Source organism: Tinamus guttatus, unplaced genomic scaffold (genome assembly GCF_059628265.1).
Source record: "Tinamus guttatus ecotype Peru unplaced genomic scaffold, ASM5962826v1 Tinamus_guttatus_pri_ptg000004l, whole genome shotgun sequence".
Lineage (NCBI taxonomy): Eukaryota > Metazoa > Chordata > Aves > Tinamiformes > Tinamidae > Tinamus > Tinamus guttatus.
The window spans coordinates 1,379,412-1,401,447 of NW_028288538.1; the positions used below are offsets into that span (position 1 = coordinate 1,379,412).

At 42.4% G+C, this 22,036-nt stretch overlaps 1 protein-coding gene across 1 annotated transcript in view; it reads right to left on the minus strand.

Annotated features, from left to right (window-relative positions):
• The window catches only part of MAP2K5 (mitogen-activated protein kinase kinase 5), a 120,302-nt gene extending 98,654 nt beyond the window's left edge, over positions 1 to 21,648 (minus strand). The window contains exons 1-6 of the mRNA XM_088533961.1: positions 21,383 to 21,648; positions 15,439 to 15,487; positions 10,324 to 10,391; positions 4,795 to 4,864; positions 1,470 to 1,510; positions 644 to 711 (exon numbers count right to left, since the gene is read on the minus strand). Coding sequence (XP_088390087.1) covers positions 644 to 711; positions 1,470 to 1,510; positions 4,795 to 4,864; positions 10,324 to 10,391; positions 15,439 to 15,487; positions 21,383 to 21,517 — 431 coding nt within the window. The 5' untranslated portion in view covers positions 21,518 to 21,648. The remainder of the gene's footprint in view (positions 1 to 643; positions 712 to 1,469; positions 1,511 to 4,794; positions 4,865 to 10,323; positions 10,392 to 15,438; positions 15,488 to 21,382) is intronic.
• Between the last annotated feature and the right edge of the window lie 388 nt (positions 21,649 to 22,036).

The following is a 22,036-nucleotide window of genomic DNA, read 5'->3' on the forward strand; positions in this document are numbered from 1 at the left end:
AGCCTGGCTTCACCTTTTTCCCTATTTCCTTTTAAAAATAAACAAGGCTTAAAACAAGATAGTCTTCTCTTTTATTCCAAAGTTTAAAAATAGTTTTTGCAACCATGGCTGCAATTTGAAAGGAGAGGGCTGCATAGTGTCAGCAAAGTTTTGAAGCCTGAAATAGGGCACTTAAGATGTTTGTATTTTTAAAAAAAAAATCTAATTACATATCAATGAACTTCCTAAATTAGGCATAAAATTTTAAAATAAAAAAATCCTGGTATAAGGTCAGCAATGAAGGCCTGAACCTGCTAAATAAGTTAAAAACGTTGTGATAGAGAGCCATTACTACATCAATTAAAATAAATGCAGTTCTGGCTCAGTATTGAATACCTGCATTATTTCAATGCTTTACTAAGGGCAAAACCATCTGAAACACCCTGCAAAGACATTTCTTCTGGCAGAAAATGTGTCTACTGAACAAGTAGCAACGTAAGTCTAACAAGACCCATGAATCAAGGCAATTTTACCTCCCCAGTAGGCATATTGATGAAGTTATTACCTACCGAGCCTATCACTGATAACAACTGCACCCAGGTTTTATTCTGTTATAATGCAGCAAAACAAAACAAAAACACTCGCTCCCGTTCGTGACTCTTACCTATTGCTTGGAAGGGAATCCGAGTCTGCTGAACTGCTATTATTAGCAGACCCTGCTCGTGTATTTACCTGCAGGCAGGGAAAGAATCTTTATCAGTCGTTTGTGTTCAGAGGACACTATTCTAATTAACCTGTAATTTGCCATGAATTTCTCATTTCACTCTGAAGGTTAATTAGCTTGTTGCTAGGCATGCCGATGGTTGAGGTCTTGCCTCTATGTAGGTTAGCAGGCTGTGTAATACATGCACTACAATATTACTGTCCTTATATTTTAAAGGTTTAGTTTCAGTGTTTAGTAATACAAAAAAAAGTATGTCAACCATATAATATAATTCTGAAAAATAAACAGTCATTAGATATATATATATATATATATAAAAATATATAAAAGTAGACTTCTGCATTTCAGAATGGGTATGTTCACAGAAGCAATGCAGTATACCTGAGTGAATCCAATGACTTAAAATAATTTCAGTGCTGTGCTTTCCATGCTATATTAATTTAAGGAACCTATGTAAGTATTTCTTCTTAAAAACAAGCAAAGAACCTTCTTGTGCTAGGAGCAGATATTAGTGATCAATTGAATATTAAAATTCAGCAAGCTTATTAACAGAGGTTAGGGGAAAAAAAAGCAGTGAGGTTTTTAATAAAGCAGTATATACAGATACTGCAGCCAACACCCAGCAGATGAATCTTTCTCCCACCCTCATAAAAAAAATCTGCTTGTCAGAGCCCAAGAAAGTGCAGTTTTATTTGACATTTCAATAAGTGGAACACAGCATTACAAATCCATCTAACTTTAGTGAAACAATTATTGAAATTCGTACCTTCAGGCCATGTATGTTCCGTTTCCCAGGAGGCTTGCAGGCTGAAACAGTAATTGACTAAATTGTAGAACACATCAGGGCCATTTACAAATTTGCTCAAAATGAATCTTTTAAAAAGAAATGAGGGTGACACCAAAATTAGCAGAGAGAAATGATTGAAAAGTGCCTCACAAGACCCAGAGTGGGAATTATGAACCAGAATTTTTAACTTGCAGGAGTGAGCATTTATAAATGCTAAGAGCTTTCTGACACCATGTAATATAAATTCTAATTTCTGCTCAAAACACATCAAAATCAAGAGAACTGTTAGCTAAAATTATCAGATTCTTTTTGTAATTCAAATTAAAATCAATATCTTATGTCATTACATTTTCACATGCTGTATTTTTTCTGACATTTAGCAGAATTATTTGCAAGACGTATTTTAAAACAATCATCTGCCACACATTGTAAATTAGTTGTGTTGCCAAATAGAGACAGTCTGCTTTAAATGTGGAAAAAAAAAATACGTCAGGGTGCAATAGCGGTGAGTCTCAAGAAAGCAAATACTGGATAAATGCAACACAAAATGCCACATTTCGGCCACAGCCGTACAAACGTGGCATCTTATTATGATGACCATATTTACAGAGGGACATGCTGCTCGAGGAGAAAGCATTTTCTTGGAGCCTCTTGCACTATATATCGCCTTGTTTTTCCACGTCGTGGATGTGCTTTTGTCATATGTTAAAGCCACAACATGTTACAGACAGTTCCCATTTTAAACCTACAGTGCCCTACAAATTGTATGTTAAAGGGCCTGTCACTTTTGATTGATTGTCTGAGGAGGGATGAATTTGATTTTTCTTTCTCCGATGCACATGCATTTCACTTCAATTTTTGACAGCAGGAAACAGAACTATTTATTAGTCAGAAGGACACAGATGATAGTTATTAAACACATCAGTTAGGGCTGGGCCAGGCCATGTTGTAGCTTTAAATGACATTAGAAATTACCATGTGTGTCAAAGACAACAAATACTATGATACTGCGGGCATTAAGGGAGAAAATACTAAAATAAGCATACTATAATTTTTATTCAAGAGGTGGAAATCCACATTTTGAACAAGATAAAAATGTGTGTCAGGTATTATTTATCCTGTTGGCTATAATGGCTTTGGTAACAAAAACCATATGGTTTTAATATGAACTGTACTGTTCATACGTGTTCTAAGTGATATATTTGCTCTGCATTTCCCACCAGGATATATATAACATAGATGGGACCTACATGTCTGTGGTGCATTTAGATACAGAAGTTTAACTTCAAGTGTGAAAAAGGAAGTCAGACTATTTAGATAACAAGAAGCCGATTTTAAAATATACAAAAATACTAAATATTGCTGTTTCTACCCCAATCAAAGACTTAAATTATGAAATGAGAACAGCAAAGCCAAGGTAACAGAGTGGCACGTGGACATTTACTACCGGCAGGTTTGGAACACGCAAGGTTTCAGAAGCTGTGTTATTGGAGAGAGCAACTAAAAGGCTCCCTCTGAAGTTAAGAGAGGCAGAAAGGGAAAAAGTCCAAGGAAGAGCAGGACTGTGAGGACATGTCTTGGAAAGGGAGACCCTCCTATGGCAGGCAGAAAAGCCTGCATGTTACTGATGAAGGTTTAAAATGCAGCGTGTAAAGAGGCACAGCCAAAAAGATACAAAAGAAGAGTGCTCATGCTGAGCAAATTTGGGACGTTCAGTAGAGAGGCAAGATTTAACTTTTTTGCCAAAAGATAGAAAACTTGCAGGAGAGTACATTTAATTCAATACTCCAGAAAAGCAGCAGCAGCACTTAGAGGTAGTGAGTCTGAAAGACATGCAAGATGGCTTTAAAGCTGTAACCTAGAAACAGGAAGAGATGTTTTAGGAAGGTGATTTGGAAAGATGAAGCAGCAACTCAGCTCTAAAGCAATTTGGAGTAAGGAAGCAGCAAGCCATGAACAAGGAAATGCCCAGCAGCCACGTGTGGAACGAGCTGAGGTAATAAACCGGGGTTGCATCCTGAGCAGGATGGAGGCAAATTCTGAATCTATACAACAAAGATTATTCTTGGATATAAAGCAAATGGGAAAAGATACAGGAAAATTGCCTTAGGAGCAGGAATCCACACGGCTGGTTCTTCAGGAATAACCAATTTACCCCAAAAGGAGGATCTAAAAGCAGGTTAAGCCTGGTCTGGAAAAGAACCTGCCAATTCCCTGGCCTCCTCCAGCAAAGATCTGCACGAGACCCCTCTTGATTAGACCTGGCTGAGTTACAAACACCTCTGCGTTACCTCCACTTCAAGCCTCTTTTCCATAGCAGCTTACTAGGCTACCAGGAAAGGCAGCCTCCTTTTGAGACCTTATTAGCATGTGTTTGAGAGGAATGTTGGTTAATTGCCCAATTCAAACTTCAGAGAGTTGTAAGTAATAGAAGCTGAGAATGTTTAATTGGGAAACTCAGCGTATGATTATTTGTATCATATCAGTTAAGTGAGAAGAGTTTAATTTTTAATTATTTCAATTAATTTATTGCTGGGAGATTTACTTGGAGAATTTAAACCTTATCTGTTTCATCAATTAGGAACCACAGATTTAACGACTGGCTACTGAGAACATGTGAATGAATCAGAGGAATTATGTAATGCATTAGTCTTTTATTAACCATTATTTGAGTTCACAGAGAGAAGTGCATTCCCTAAAAAAAATCTATGTAGCTGCCTATAGATTTTTGTTCACTATGTAGGTGACCTATTTTTTAATTGCTTCTTAACACATGTACTTGATTACATCCTTCTCCGTTCAGAAGAGCTATTCAAGTAACTTGTGATCATTTCGGTACCACTGCTAAGCCCTGTATCTCAAATAAAATGTGCCATCCGTACAGCTTTGTGACAGACATGTTCCAGTTTTCAAAATGACCCACAGTCACAGTCCCCAACTTGCTAAGACTGATCAACAATACTACAAGACCAAAGAACTCTACAAAAAAATCTTTGTAAATATCTAAAAAGTTATCCATCTGCTTCGGTTTGAATACATGCAGAAACATCACCAATGAGTTTTTTAATGTACAGAAATATGTACTACGCAAACTGAATCTTGTTAGTCTAATTTACTCCAGTAAATTAGCTATTTTATATGCAATAACTGTAGTTTTCACTACACTCCCCACAATAATGAATTCTTCTATCCAAATTAAGATGTAAACATCATGTTATGTGCATTTAAACCTTCTCAAAACATAACTGTTGATGAAACAGCTCACTGATATAATCATTGTTGATTAGAATTTGTTAAGCATTACCTCTTGGATATATCTGTAGAGGCTCTATTAACTGTCCATTTACTTGCTGTTCCATTACAGTGGTGTAATACTGCAAAGAGATTAAACAAGAAGATTACTCAGTAATGTATGAACAGTAGTAAGAGCACTTACAGTGTGTTAAATTGGCTTTTTTTTTTTAATTGCCGTTATACATATCAGAATTTTGGAGCGCTTTCCTACCATTTGCAATGCTCATGCAATAAAGCGGCTCACGAGGAACGTGACCAGAGGGCTGTGGTGGCCACTGCTGTGCTGAATCAAGCCCAGGGATCTGTTACTAGCCCAACCAGACAGGTTGGGGCTCACCTGAAACCTGGGAATGGTTCTGAAGATTGAGTAAGTGGGGCATTTACAGCAAACAGCAGTTACCACATCTGGAGAAGTCAGGGAGAAAAAGATCAGTCAAAAGGGAAACAGATAAACACCATAAATATAGTCCAAAAATTACACAAGCAAGAAAACTCTAAGGGACAAAATCTGGAAACTATCCAAAAAATTTGCAACGCTGAGGCATCATCAGGACAGTTAGGGCCACATAAGCAGAGAAGTAACAGAGTCCCTCAGTGTATAAACCTGAAACAGAGAAGGGTACGAAAAAATGTGTTACTAGAAGCACTCTGCAGAAACAAGACCCGAGGTCAGAGCTTCTGCAGGGCCTGCAGCGAAGGCTTGTTGATGAAGAAAGGCTAAAAAGGTACAAAAGTTTGTTTTTTCTCTCTCTAAACAAAGAAACAGTCTGTATCTGAGAGAGTCAACACCAAAGATGACAGAGAATACTGAATGCAACATCAAGACTGAGATGTGACACCCTGATAAGGACAAACAGTGAGATTACATGGAGAACTGAGCTTGGATTAAGCAACTCGCTCTTTCTTAGTCTTTCAGAACCAGCTATCACCACGTGAGAAGCAGCAAATATCCATCAGGTAGGATGTTTAACAGCAAGACCCGCACATCCGCTAAAGCAAAACCACAGTTGAAGATGCACGGTTTATCCCACACCTCTGCCTACAACGTGCATTAGATATTGCAAGTACATCCCAAAGCCTGCAATCACCAACCATCTTTGAAGCTAACACGCTGGCTCTGGGCCACATTTTCACAGCAGGTATCAGTGGAGCTCCAGCGACTTTCATGCTAATTTTCACCAGCTGAGTGTGGTCTAAGACTTCAGAATGTCACTGTTAAGAGTTTTTTTGTGATGCTATTACTCAAATTGGCAAGATTAAATGTCAACAGAAAAAAAGAAATCTCTAGGGAATCAAACACGTGTATTTCACTCACACCAATGATTTCCCATAAAGCATGCATTTTTACTCACAGAAATAAAGAGAAAAAAGAAACAGTTTAACTACCTAATGCTATAAAACACTTTTTATTTCCTCTCATAACAGCATCAAACTTGCAAACTGTAGTATATGAGCTGATGTTACTGAGATTGCCCTAAATCAAATCCCACCCTCTCTACAGAGTCAAGGGGACTCAGCTCCAGATCTCGCTCACACTCAGGCCCAGCTACCTTTATGGCAGAGGGAAACTTGAGCACATTTGTACATGGCTCTGCAGAGCCTCATTCACACTTTCCTTTACAGTCCAAAGACCCCAACCTGCTACAATAGTCCATTAGCCTCATGCAAAGAAGTTTCAGTGTTTGTTTTTCTTATTCGTATTGAGAAGCAGGAAGAAAGTTCTTTTTGTGAAAAAACAGCAAGAAACCTGGATGTGCAGATCAGCGCGGCGCAACCTCTTACGCGCCTGCTGCTCAAAGCATTTCTCACATTCAAGTCTTGCCACAGGACTTGGGGTAGAGCCTCTGGCAAACATTAACATGCAAATATATAAATGCACAACTTAAACACATGGCCAGTGCTTTCACTGTGCTTGTACAAAGCTAATCCCTGCAAAACTCCTATTCACTGTTTTGAAACAACCAAGAGGCCTTTCAGCACTGGGACATACTACCCCATAGACCTATTTTGCACTGTGCAGTCATGAATAACAAGTCGAATCCTCTCCTCATGTCCCCACACCCCTTCAGAGAAAAAAAGATGCCACTGACACCTATTAGTTTTGCAGCTGTAAAAGAATTCCTTGCTCCATAGCAGGGACAAAACTGTTTAAAAATACTTCTTAAAAATCTTTTTCAAGGGGCAGTCTGACCTCAAGACATATACATATTGCATAAACATATTACATACTTTTCAGAATACTAAACTAAAATAAGCTAAAATGGATTGTTTCTTAAAGAAAGAGAGAGGAGAAAGAAATGTGGCCCTCTCCATTACTCAAACAGTGATGACAAGTAAATGAAATATCAATCATGTAAGCTGTCAACCTTTTGGGACAGCAATAACTGTTAACAAGTAGTCTGGAAAAATTGTCTGAAAATGACTTGTCCTCCACATATGAGCATTTGAGGTTTCCATGGAAAATTAAGATGCCAGTGGCTATTTGGAACATTGTTCAGGTATTCTTTTTAATGGAAAATTTGCCAGTTATTGATCCAGAGCATGTACCCCTTGCTTTCAGAAAGCTGCAAGCAACTTTCCAATCAGTGGCTGTCAAAAAAATTACTGCCTTTTTATAGTGATACAAGACAACAGCTGAAGTGCAGCTCTGCTGCTGCTCAATGTCTCTCTTTAATTAACTGTAATGCACAATAGAAAAATAGCTTTTTTAATCATCCAACAACATTTGCATAGGTCTTACATGAAATATTCCTGCATTCTCCAAAATAATCCAAATCTGCCCAAATCACTTACCATCAACTTCTGAAACAAAGGAATCTAAAAATAAAAGGTCATGTAAGATGCAAAGCACCTTGCCTTATCATAATACTTTACTTTCACAGAACAGACCTGCATTCTCAAAGAATTGCTTTTCCATGTTTATACCGAAATCCTCCACTTCCATTTTGGAGCACGCTAACAGACCTGCACCCCCTCGACGCTCCTCCGAACACTCGGCAGCTGTTTCCTCCTCCAAACATTTGTTGCAGGCCTGGAGCACCGTCGCCTCACGGCAGTAGCTGCTTTCAGAGCACGTGCTTTGCTGGAGCCAAATGCTGCAGCCCATTTTCCCAGCATGGGACACTCAGGTTAGGCTACAAGTTGCCATTTGCCATCTTCGATACAACCTCACGTAAAATGCCATATTGCAAAACGCTAACTACGCCAAGCAGAACAGACAGGCATCAAAAGCCCCAAGAGGCACGGGTATTTGATGCTGAACCATCTGGCCGTGTCCTCCCTGTGCATAAATACCTGCCAGAGCACAGGGCACGTGAAGGTATGTGCTCAGGAGCTGGGACAGGCTGCAACACGAGTCCGACTGCATCAGGAACCGTGAACAGGCATGAGGTGTCACCATCTCGCACTCCTGTCTAATGAGCTGTAACCGTGGGCTTCTGAAAAGAGCCCAAAGTAACTTTTTCCCCTGCTGTAGTCTTCAAGATAATGATAGATTCATTCTTTTTCTTACGGAAGATTCATTTTCTCATAAACAAATCCTAAAATGACAACTATAGGAAGTTAGAAAGTTAAGCGTCTACACAGCACTGCAGCAGCCACCTAGTTGGAAACTCAAGGGAGGATACTCAGGAAGGAAATACTGCTGAAGTGGAAAGAAGTCATTTACAGACATCCCAAAATTCGTAGGGAAAGTAGAGGGTTGCTTAGTCACAGCTCTAATGTACTGAAGCTTTAACACTAAGCTTGGAAGCATAGCAAAAAGATGACCTTATGAAGGCATGATTAATTGTAAAATTTTGCCAGGAAAACTCAAGTGTTCCAGTTTAATGGCAATAATGCAGACATTTTTTAAGGAACAAAAAGGAATACATATGTTAGAGAAGCTCCATCGGGGAAACATCACTGGTGATCTATTGCACAGAACAAAAGAGAATCCCCAAAGCACATACAAAAATCCCCTCAACTGCAGCAAGATTTTTCTCCCCTTCTTTCACACAATTGTCTTATGCTCTTTAACAGCAAACTCTGAACATAATAATTTCGCCTCCAGTAGGGAAAAAATGATAGAGGCTTATTTAATAAATCCTTTGAAAGAGCTCTGTTTTACAGAGATCACCATCACTTGGAATCTGCACTTCTCCACCCTGGCATCAAGTTATTGACAGTGAGTAAAAACTCTCAGACCTGGTGCCTATCAGCAGGCTTCCATGTGACTAATGGACTACCCATGGGCATGTGGAATATCTATGCAGAAAAACCATAATATATCTGCAGAAAAATCCCTACAGATATCAAAGGAGCAGAACTTCACAGGAAGCCTTTCCTGGGGCCAGTGAAAAAACCTAAACCTAAAAGCTTTGTCTGTTGACACATTTACATTTAAGTTGACAAAACAGTGACAACATTTTGCCAAACACTGAGAACACGTCCCCAAGAATGAGCCATAAAGCAGAGGCTTGGGCAAGATGTAGGGCATCCAAGCACATTCCTGCTCCACAACAGGAACTGAAACTCGCTGCTTTATGAACAAGTTCATAGACAGGATGGCAGGAACAAAATAGCAAGTACAAAACATGGTTAGTTTTGGTCATCTTTAATTTTCAAGACCTAAGAGTGAAAGGGCACAACGTATTTGTGATGATAAGGATCAAACTAAACCAAGTTGCTAAGTTCTACTAAAAACAAGCGAGTAGCACTACATAGGATATATGTTCCAATACGTCCAAAGTTAAGACCATTAACATAATATAAAAGCAATCTCCTGTCAAGAGGTGCACTTCATATGGAACTGGCATTTCATCTGGCAGAAGAAGAATATTCATGAAACTATTTGCTCTTTTCTTGCTTATCAATTTCTTTTGAAAAGAAGTATTAAATGGATTTTTTTTCACTTACACATCTGAAGCATTAAAGATACATTTTTAAGATATACTTTTTGTTGTTTCCGGCAAGTATGCCCCATACTTTATATTTGTAGACAGAATTTATATTTATAGGTACCTCTATACAGAGATTTTATGTATATAAAGATATATGCGTACACACATATACCTCATATTTGAAAAACAGCATATACGACTTTAAATCTTCTATGAATATTGAGCCTGCAGCTAAAATGTAACTCTTGCATTAGGAGGGGTGAAACAGTCTCCAGATGAAAGTAGATTTTGAAAAATTTTTAGAGCCCAGGGGTTCATTTTTAATGAGCCGTTACTTTAAGTACTGCATAAAAAATACAAGAAATTGATAGTCCATTTAGCCTGCTCTATACCTAATGCAAAAGTCATTAAGATGCATTATTCTTAATGTTTATGATATGATCAGTAAGTGTACAAGGCTTTTTTTTAAAAAAAAAAAAAAAAAAAAGTCAAGCATGTCCATGTATCTCATATGCTACAGTTTTTAAACACCTACATACAATACAGAAATATACTGTGAACACTATCATTTAATATTAACACTTTGATACAAGCAAAAAAAACTTCAAGAACCAAAACTGGTAAACAAAGTGCATGAGCACTTGTTATACTATACTTACATAGGATAGCATGGCCTTCATTTCTTCATCACTTCTTACAGTAATTCGATCACCATCCTCATCTTCATCTAACAAAGAAATATATTCATCAACAAAGGAAAAAATAAGATTTACTATTCTAGTGTACCAGATCAGCTCATTCTGCCTTAAAAATTACAAGTGAATGAAAACAAAAGGAAAGTATAAGCCAACTTCACGAGTAATCAAGTACTTGGAAATAGTAATATGCAATGACTCCAAGTATTAATTAACGGAGACTACAACTACATCTAGAAGAGGAGGTCATGAACAAAGCACTCAAAACTCTGTTCTCTCCAACCATTTCATGAGCAGAAGCCTGAGGTCCTGCAAACGCTGCAGCACTTGCCACGGCATCCACCAAGGAAGTTTTGGGCCACAGTAAATTGGAAGTCAAGTTGGGGCATTTCCTTCATGCCTGCCTCATGTCCTCCCAGATGGAGTTAAGCTTTGGCAGTTTCCTTCGTCAAGAGTGAGATTAGTTATTCTAATCTGTTTTCTCCCCACTAAATCCTTGTGTCCTTTCACTCACTCCTTCCTACCTCAGCCCCGCCTCAGGTTCCTCCTCAATAGGCCCCATTAGACCCATGGGCACCTCTGCTCACTCGTGACACAGTAACCCAGACTCAAACAGCAACATGTGGCTGTAAATGTGGATGTTCATACACAGACGCACATCCCCATAAGGACAGAATGCAGCACCCAAAAAAAGCAGCCTGCGGTTTTGTGAGTGAAAAGGGCACGCTACGAACAGTGCCATGAGGTAACACCATGTTCCATGGCAGCTCGAGCCCCAACAGCCCTCACTGGCATGAGGCAAGATGCTGTGGCAGCAGAGTCAGATCAGAGAACAGGATTCAGAGAGGCTCTGGCAGAACATGGCGCTCAAAAAATTATTAATATGACGATCTAGAAGAGAAATCATCTCTCCCAAGTCCTATGGCAGGATCCAGCAGGTGCAGTTTGCCAGGGGACTGCATCCCTCATGAGCAGCCACTGGTGCAGCAACAGGCCCAGCCGTCCCGACACCTCCACGGACCCTTCAAGTGCTCGCAGCCGCTCCAGCCTCCTCCTCTCACCTCAACCTCGTGTGGAGCTCGTACACATCTACCGAGCGGAGAACCACAAGAACCGCAAGAGCAGCCGGAAAGAAGCCCTTCTCTCCCAATCGGTAACAAAATGTTCATTTCTTCTTATTGCTCCGGCTTTGGGAAGGGGAGAGGGCTTAACGATCCATTTCCCATTTTTGTCTGCTGTAGTTTAGACATCTTCCTTAGATATTTATTAAAGGGAAGAAAAAGGACCACGGCACCCTGGCACATATCCCAGTTTTATATGTAAGTTTTTCCTCTTCGGACAGGGAGCTCTTTGAAAATAAAAGCACAACATCTAACTGAAGCAACAAAGAACAGTAGACAAATTCACATGCCTTTTTAGCATGAAAACACCAACTCTGAGGAATCTCAAACACAGTGGTCCCTCTGAGCCAGGGTACTGAGGAGGACAGGGACACTCAGCTTCACAGCAGAGTTGACAGTGCCGTGGTGTGGAAGGACACCATTTTTCAACTCCTACTAAATACCAAAGGATGAAGATTGAGCGAGGCAAATGTTTTGGGTTTGGGACCTGGGCATTGAGCAGACGATGGCGAGAGGTCTGCCTGCCCTCACCTCGGACGTGCTCCAACTGATACAGGCACTTTCTGCAGTCACAGCCCCTGCACAGCATGTAAAATGTACCCGTATTCCCAGGATGCAAAAAAATAACTCTTGCTCGTAGTTATGAACGGATCTAAACCAGCACACCAAGATTACCTGCACAACTGGTGCGTCCTGCCTTCCAAAACCCTAGCAGATAATTCTGAGGCTCTAAAGAAAAGGGCAAAACAATGTGGAAGGGAAGAAACAACTAACAAATAGGACAAAAAAAAGTAAAAAAAGAAAAAAGAAAATAACACTTAAAAAGTACCAAAACAGAGTTGTGGGACACTGGAAACTGGAAAATTGGAAGAACCACTAGCTGGATCAACCACATCATACAGTAGTTTCATCTCCTGAAAATTTAACTGGTGAATTGCCAGCTTGCTGGAACTACTTGCTAGGGCCACCAGCCTGCAGCAAGTCATGAATGGTGAGAAGAGTAAGAAGAATTAGTGAACTGAAACCGAGGTTTCCTTGCCCAGAAATACTTTAGGCAGAAAGGAGGAGGAGCCGCAGAGCTGCTACCTGGCCCAAACCCAAGTCATTGTAGCACTGTAGGAGCAGAGCAAGAAGGACTGAAGAAGCTGCTGCTAGAACAGCGAGCACCACAAAAGCAGCACAAAAGGGAATCAGAGCAAAACACAGGAGAGGGAAAAAATATGCAAGAGAAAGAGAGAACAAAGCTGTTAAACAAGCCTAATTTAACAAAAACCTGAGGTAGGACCATCAAAAATAGTGACAGGTAAACCCAGAGCTCACTTGGAAAATATATTTTTTAAAAATATAATTTAAAAAACATGCAGTATTAATTTCAAATCATAAGAAATTAACTCTAGAGTACTCAGACCTGCTTAATTCCCGATAGTTGAACATCAAAATAATTACCTGGTATTAGATAAAGTCAAGTCTAAAACAGTGAGGCAATTTTTTTATTTTTATTTTTAAGAAAAACGGGAAAAGTATATTTCTCATTTCTATACAAAGATTCTTTACCATACTACCATGACATAAAAGTGGGGGCAGCCCAAAAACTAGCTGAATATGATGCATGGGTTCAGGAATATTTCCAGGCTTCTCTACTTGCCTAGAGCACAGCAATATGATTTTCCAGCACATTAGGGAAGCAAAAGTAGAACCAAAAAATCCTACGTACTGGCTGGATTTTGCTAATGTCACTTAAAATGGAGGAAGAAATCCTACCAAGACACCAAATAGAGTGCAGCAGATGGTAAACAAATATTATGAAGCAATCTTCCCAAAATCTGCAGTGTGTCACAAATATACAAAATGGCAGAGTTTGGATAAAAGGATCATAACAGGCCATATGTTGTCAGTGATTTTATTTGTAGCACTGTGCAATACAACGGTGATACCCACATAAAGGTCCTGCAGCGGCTGCAGAGCAGCCCCAGGTAGAAGCTGCAATGGGGGATACACTGGAGATAACAATAACTAAGCAAACAGCAGAGGCGGCTGCACTAGATGCAATTATCCACATCTGAAGTAATGAAGCAGGTGAGAATGAAGCTTTTACTGGTAAAATCTAGGCATATGATGTGGATAAAGTTACCAGAAAAAAAAAAAAAATCAAGCATCAATATACATAACATATTTTAGATGCCAGTTAAATGGCAGGGGAAATGGTTTTGTGCAGATGTAAATGACAGACTAGAGACATGAACTGAAAGCACAGAAGCAGATGTTAGAAGACACAATGAAATAAGTATTTCCAGGAAAGTTCTACACATGGTACCATTAATATGGGCTACTGCTCTGATTGCAGTGACTGTTACTGGTGCATGAAGTTCAAACAAAGCTAATGCCTGATGTGGGAGGTATGTAAAAAATAAATAAATAAATAGCAAATTATAGAAAAATGGCAAGGTCTAAAGCCTTGTTTTGCTCCGGTCTCTCTAGAAAGTCCCGTTTTCACAACGGGGCAGGAGAAATGTCCAGGCTGTCCAGGAGAAGAAAAATATTAGTCTCCATTCTCATACTTCTAGTATTTTAGGAAGAAAAGCACGAACACATGAAAAGAGAAATGTAAAGCACTAAATACTAGAGATTTCACAAAACAGTATTTCTTTTATCATTTACACTCAGGATTACCTGTAAAGCTCTAAACTTAAAGGAAAAATTCTAGTAAAAATGCAAGGCCCTGTCTTCTGTCCCATCTGCTCTCACCTTCAGCATTACTACCTTATTCATATAGCACTTCTAACCCTCTCCATTTTTGTTATTTCATCTTTATCAAAGGAAAACAGAGATATGTAGAAAGCGGTAATAAAAAAATACTAAAGGGAGTAGGAAGAGTCTTCTCCATGTGAAAGAGAACTCTAGCATAGCATCTAAGACAGACATTTGACTTTGCTTTGCAGCTTACTGCCCTCCAGATAGGACAAATTCCTCCAGGAATTCCTCCAAAAATAAAAATACAGGGTTCAAAATATAGAACTGAAATAGAATAGGCAGATATGTCAGCATAAGCCTAAACCTGTGCTCATGTCATCACTGAGAGCTTTCCTAACTCGACAAACACACAAAAAATAGATACATAAAATCACCTTCACAAGATGTGTAATTATGGGCAACCTCAACTGTAACTTGTGCATATCCTGTACATAAGTTATTTTTGTCAGCTTCTCAGCAAGACACGTGGAGACTTTTAGAACATATTGCTAGAGTGTAGGGCTCAGCAGGTGGCATTTTGCTGCAATTCTCCTACCTTCTCTAGCAGCTGCAGTCAACTACCTATTTATACATCCTACTCTCAAGATAGGAGACCTCTAGAATGAAGACAGCAGCAAATCAAACTCTTTAGCTCATCCCCAGAAGAAGGAAAAAGGAAGGAAAACACAGCAGTCTTTCTACTTGCTCCAGTGGAAATAAGTGTTCAATTCTTTTACTGAGTATTTCAAATCCCCATTTCCAGCAGAAATGGAAAGGCACAACCTCTGGATTGAGGCCAACCTGTTTTGAATAAAAGGACCTCAAGACATATAGTACAGCTGTGCTGCTGTACATAGAGGTATCAAACCTCTATGCTGCACCATAATTTTCTAAAAGCTGCTGCTCTTATTTTTCAAACAGATTATTAGAATTTTAAACTTAAACCTACAGGTACTTTATATGTTTCATTTAATTCAAGCAATATAACTGCAGTAAGGAGTAAGAGCATGTAAAGGTCATGCTGGTAATTAAAGCTATATTGTAAAAATATGCTCATTCAAGATGTGATTAAATAATAAAATATTACTTAGTTCGGTATCATCATTAAACTTACATTAACACATAAATATTTAACCGTAACATATAACGAACATAAACATTTAATTTTTTAAAAAATTGACAGCTCCATAGTGTGACAGGGGAGACGGTTTATACAAGCCATACTTACACTCAAATGCTGTTGTTGTTGCATCAGGCAAAACTTGACCAATGACATCCTAAAACATAAAGAAAAATTAGCTATTTATCAAACCGGAAATGCTCGAGATGATTTACTTTAAAGCATCTTCATTGCTCCCCAGCTGCAGACAGAAGACTTTAAGACCTGCTACTCACCACTGCCCCAAAATTACAAACTTTGTAGTGCACAACACAAATCAGTATAAGTCACCGTGTCCTTCTCCTTCCTCTCCACGCTACCTTGAGGGATACTTTTTTTAAAAAAAAAATAAATAAATAACTCAATCATAATTGCAAACAAAGTCAGTGCTGTCTGTTCTTGTGGTTGGAAGAATCGATTTTGTCCTTAGGTTATAGAAAAATGTACATCCAGCTCACAGAGCTAAGTCATAAAAAGGGAGCCTTATGAATGGCTTTGGACTCGAGAGCGCACGTGCCCTGGGCCCGGTCTTCCCGCTCGGATGACCGGGATCCCGGGGCAGAGCGGCCTCCTTGCAGGGTAACACTGCTACCTGCCCTCATCTCCTGTGGGGCTGCAGCTCTGAAACGGGGCAGCGCCACCGCGACGGGGGGCTGAGCTGTGCGAGGGGGCCCGGGAGCTGCAGGGAGGTTTTGGTGCTTTTGCTGCGTGCGGGAGCTGCCGGTGCTGCCGCTGGGGCGCACGGGGCCGCTCCGCGCTGCGGCCGCTCCACGCTTCCCATCAGAACTGGACTGGTCCAGAACTCTGCAGGCTGATTCGGGTCCGCTGACTGTTCTGTAGGGCCGAAGCGCCCAGAGGGATGAACACGGGGACCCCCGGGCAGCCTCCACCTTGGACACAGCGCGAGGGAGCAGCGATAACCCACGCTCTGCTTCCAAGCAGCACCTCTATCCCAACCCTTCACAAACCCTTCCCGCACAACTAACCAAGAAGAGAAAAGGATTTTAGCCTCTGCATAAAACATTTACTCAAAATCCAGCGAAAAAGACACGCTCAGATGTAACTCATCCTGGCCTCCCAGCGTACGTGCTGCTGTCAGCCACTGCGAGGCTGCAATATGTCATGTCAGGGCATGGCATGACTGCACAGCATGGGCCTTCCCTTCCTGCTGCCTGATTCCTCATGTCAGACAATCTTTCCACTGACAGTGTCACAAAGTGACTAGAAATTAATGAACAAAAATATTTATTGAAGTATATACACTGCGAGCATCTCGGGGTGCTAAGCACTCCCCCGTAACAAAGCTTTAGTGATCACTGCCCTGTCATCTTTATTCTTTTTCTGTGTTCAGTCTCAAAACAGAAAATTAAACATTCTGTGCAATGTTAGAGATAATTAATATAATGAGAATGCAGCAAAAAGATTTCCACAGACCAAACTGGAGCAAATAATTTTTCTAAAACTTTCTCTGGCATTTTAATATTAGATGCTAACATAAATGAACAGCACATAATTTAATTAATTGTATACAAAGAGACAAAGATTTGCAACACAGCTGACCTAACGATTCGGATTATATAGTTTGCCAATCTGTACAGCCCACAAAAACGAACAAAAAAGTCAATGCAAAATGTCACGTTGACCAAAATCCTTCACTTTGGATAGTTCTACAGCTCTGAAGATCCTTTGTATAAAATTAGAGGAGCGGTACCCTCTATTCTAACATCGAATTAAAGGCTTGCCTAGAGACACAACTGGGCAGGTAAGTAATGATTTCTAAATCCGCGTAGTTAAACATTATAAATTCCTCAGCAAGCATACTTTGATTGTGTTAGACTTAACCAATAATTCAAGCCACTTGCAGACCGCTCCTACACAAGCCCAGCCTGCGCCCAGGCCCTCCGATGCACCAGGGAGCTGGCGAAGCACAGCCAATACGGCCCGGGGACACTTCTGGAGGCCCCAAAACCTGCCCAAAGGCTGCGGAACCCCCGGAACCGGGACAACACCAAGTGGTGATCACCAACTCCGTCTAATTCTTTTTCATTCAGAACCTCTGCTTTCTAAACTAATAATATCCGAATATATAAAGAACTACATGCCATAAATCTGGCTTACACTAACTAAACAGCTTAAAAAACAAAACCACAAAACACCACCACCCCATTTTGTTCTGGTCAGCTTTCGGTATTGCTATTAAGTCAACGTACCTGAAGAAATACCAGTCAGCAGGACAGGAATCACATGAATAGTTTCATCAGCTAAATAAGACTTCTCTGCTCAAACATCCTCTGTAGCCTCTCAGTGGCCCTAGCTCAAAGGATTATTCTGAATTTCAACAGATTACATGTGATGATTTTCTACTACTCCAACAGCAATCACAAGCAATAAAACACTATGACTCCTGAACAATTATTCTAGTGAGCTCAGAGACACAAGAGTTGGCGTTTTATCTTACAAAAATGTATGCAAAAAGTCTCCAAGAAGGGAAAAGTCACAGGAAAGCAACTGGGACTGAGGAATTCTATCAAATCTGCTCTGCAGAGCTACCTACCTCTAAGAGTAGGTGCAGTAGAGCACCTACCTCTAAGGCATGAGACCAGAAAATGTAAAAGTACCGATTTCAGCAGTGACATAAATACTTATGGCATGGGCCTCATTCTCGTATCACTAAAAACCTGTTTTACATCAGCATGATATGATAAAGTTATCCTGAATTAACACCAAGCGCTTAAATACTCCACTGTTGACTGTGGCAGATGAATCTAGACAGCTCAATGAAAAACACAAGCTCACCAATTCATTTAATGGTGCGATACCTTTCAAATAAATCTGGTCACTGGTGAGGTTGGAATACCTGTTATGCAGCTGAGCTAACTGTAGGGGCTCCTTTGAGACAGCATTAGTGTTCCTGGAAATTCAGGGAAGCGTCCCGCAATGTGCAAGGTGCTGCACCAAGCTCGACCCCAGGTCTCCAGTCCTGGGAGAGCAACCAGGCAGCCCACGAGTGTGGACAGGACACACTGCGACTCCGCACTGCGCTGTCTCCCCTGGAGAAGGAAGATGGGAATAATCTTACTTGGCAGCCTGAAATGCTTCACAGTTCAGCTCATTCGTATTCATGAGCCTCTTCACACTTCTAGGATGCTAAATTGACACGAACCATGTTAAAGCAAACCTTGCTATGCTCAAAGATATTTCTACGGAGTTTTCTGAACACAAAGCAGAACATGGGACTTGTGTAGCAAGGGCCTTTTCCCTCCACCCAGCTAACTCAACGCCCCGTGCCCTCCGACACGAAACATCTGGGGGCACACGCTTGGTTTTAGGAACTGGCTACCAAAAGTGCAACCACACAACGCACGGCAAGATGGATTCCTATAAAATCCAGCGGGCAGACAGCGCGGGAAGCTGCTGGGACTGTTGGAGCGTGTTGTGCTCTGCACAGGACCACGAGCGAGTTTCTGAGCAGAAATCACAGGGATTAGTTGTCAGTAATTTATCTTACCAAGGAATGTCTCAGTCCTTCACACTACCTTTAACTCATACTTCAGCACACAAGCACGTTGTAATTGCCTCCTGGGGGAGTGAAGATTAAGGTGGTGGTGGGAGGAGGACAGAAGCCTTTGTGCCAACCCCGCTCCTGCCCCGTGCACCCAACCAGGCTTTAGTGCACTGCGTCCTGTTCCACTTAATTTCTGTAGCAATCACATAAATTAAGGACATGAGCCTGCCGTGAGGGCAGCTCTCAAAACACAATCAGTTAAACCAATGAGGGCCTTGAGACAGTTCAGAGCTTATTAAACTTGCTCCTTCTTATCTTAACCTTTCACAGTTCTCAAGAGTGGATTTTTTTAAATGAAAATAACGATCATTTACTGCATCAAGATCATCACCTATTGCATATGCTACAATCACACCAAGATTTGGGGCAGAAATCTATTCAATTGCATTTAGAAAAGATCTGGGACATCTCATTCTTCCAGCAATGAAGCACAGGTGGAAATATTTCAGGCCAGACACAAAGCTCTATCTGGAGAGGAGCTGGGTGAAGAGAATGACCAGGGATCTCCAGCACCTGTATCTTCTCAGGACACTGATAGCCCAGCAAGCTCAAAGTGTATCACATAGAACAGCAAACAGCTTATGGGGCCACCAACCTGATAAAACTCCCAGGAGCTGTTTGAGGTGCTGTGCTAAAGAAACACGTAAAAAAAAAACAATTCTGGTAAGGGTGCTGCTCCCCAGCTCATCAGGTGCGTGGGGCCATTGCCTGGAATTGGCTATGGGAAGGCAGTGGACATCAGCGCGTGTTTCATGGCTGCCCAAGGTACAGAGCCATAGTAGTTTGGGAAGAACACTAGTGAACACAGAATGGTACAGATAGCTACAGTAACTGTGACCGTGCAAGGAAACCTGTGTCACATGTGCTCTTGTCACATTTGGTCACCATCTGCTGACTGCCAGGAAGTTATCACAGGGAACATCAGTAAAGAAGAGTCTTCAGCAACCTGAGAGGTACCAGGCTGAAGACTCTCCTCACCTGTCCTCCCTTCCCCATTCACTTCTCTCACATTAGAGGAGCTACAGCTCCCAAAAAACGTCACTTCATGTGCCTAGAGGTCACTGCACCTGCTCACGGCTTCACGTGCTCCTCAGGGTCCTGTGTTGCTCATTGATCACAAGCTTCCTTAGAAGCACACTTCAAATGTCAAGGACTCCGTCATGATCTTCTCCATGCGATGGAGGCAAGAAGTCAAACTCCTCACGGAAGGAAGACGGTGGTGTCACACTAGACCCTAGTTCAGTACTTTGCAGAGCACTGCAGACTCATGGCACAGAGTCTCACATGCTCAGACCAGTCTGAGCACCCAGGCACAGCTGGGCTGCGTGAGCATCCCTAGCTCAGACACGGACCTGCAGACCTTGGGCCCAGTTCAGGTTTAAAGGCCCACATTACCTCCAGCTGCTTCTCCACTGTAGCAACAAGAATGATGACCAAGAACATGATTTTGCAAAATGCTGACCCCAGAATGTTCCTCCATTTGCTTGTAAATGCTACAACCAAGCCTGCTTTTCAGTAATTTTAAAACACCAAGGCATAATCAAAGCAGCAGCAAGTATCCTCCGCTTCATTTGGGGAAAGAGGAAAACACGCAGAACGTGGAGGAGATGCCTTGCATTCGTGCTACCTGTCTTGATACATGTTACTGGCTTGCTTTGAAGCCAGTGGGAACCCTCAATCTCCAGAGGGTAATTGAGCCCTGGAAAAAAACCCACACTTACCCTTGAAAGCTCTGTTCCCTCTCCTCCACCTGTAGAAAGCTTGGGATAACGCTAAAACCAAGGCGGGGAACACTCAGCAGTTCTGCTGCCTGTCTCAGCTACCCCGGCAATCTCCTGCGGGCCCAACATGGAAAGTTTTAATGATGCTGACACTTGGCATGTCCTCCCTGTCCAGTACAGCATGCTGACAGGGATGTCCTGTCTCCACGATGAATAATAACAGAGGAAACTAAACAAGGTCACAATATCTGGCAGGGCTTTCTTAGGGGAAAGGCGGGCACGCAGCACCTCTAGCAAAGAGGGACAACGACTGGGACACCTCAACTTTGTAAGTGCCCCCAAAGCGATGGCTGACAATCTGCTGGCCGGAGCTGAGGCAGCTCCATTTCCGCCACTTTTTCACCACTTCTGCACACACAGAGAAACCAACCCACGGCGGGGAGAATGGGGCCTTTTCTTGGTTCCTGCTGTGCGATGCGCCTTTTCCCAATTGTGGCCAGCAGCTTCTCCCTATGGGAAAGCCACACGTCCTGACACTGTCACACGGTGCCACCTGCTCCACGGGGTGGACACGAACACAGCAAAGCGAAGGGGCTTTAAAAAGGCCGCCTCTTCCAGGCGTTTAAGAGCATCGAGCGAGACGTGCCCCAGCCCCGGGGGCCCGCAGGCAGCCACGGCGGAGGGAAACGCCGCGTTTTCAGGAGCCGCCCCCGGTCTCGACACTCACCAGCACGTCCCTGAAGAGCAGCTGCGGCGCGGAGTGCACAGTCCAGTCCACGGCGCCGCCGTCGGGGATCTTGATGCGGATCACGAGAACCTGGCTCTCCATGGCGCGGGAGGGGCCGCAGAGCAGCCAGAGCATCCCCGCCCCGCCGGCCTCACATGCTGCCGCGGCGGCCCCGAGGGCGGCGGGAGGGCTCCCGAGCAGGGCCGAGGCTGCGCCGCGCCGAGCCGCTCCCGCCCGCCGGCCCCTCCCCGCCCGCGGCAGCAGGAAGGACTCGCGGCGGCCCCGGAATCAAAACGAAGGAGCCCCGGGGAGGAGGGAGCGGAGGCGGCTCCATGTTGGGGGCGGCCGCGGGGAGGAGGCGCCATTTTGTGGGGCGGGAAGGGAGGCGGAGCCATTTTGTGGGCGGGGAGGGGGCGGCGCCATTTTGTGGGCGGCCACCGCCCTCGCCTGGCGGGAAGGCGCCGGGGTGGGGGCTGCCGCCTCCGCCGTCTGTGAGGAGCCGCCGCCCGCGGGAGCGACGCCCGTTTCTTCCCTGTCCCGACGATCGTCCGACAGTTTCTAGAGGAAAAACAGCTGTTCGGAGAGCAGATCGGAAAGAGACAGGTCATGGCCCGACACCCTTCATGTCATTAATTAAGAATATGGAGAAAACAT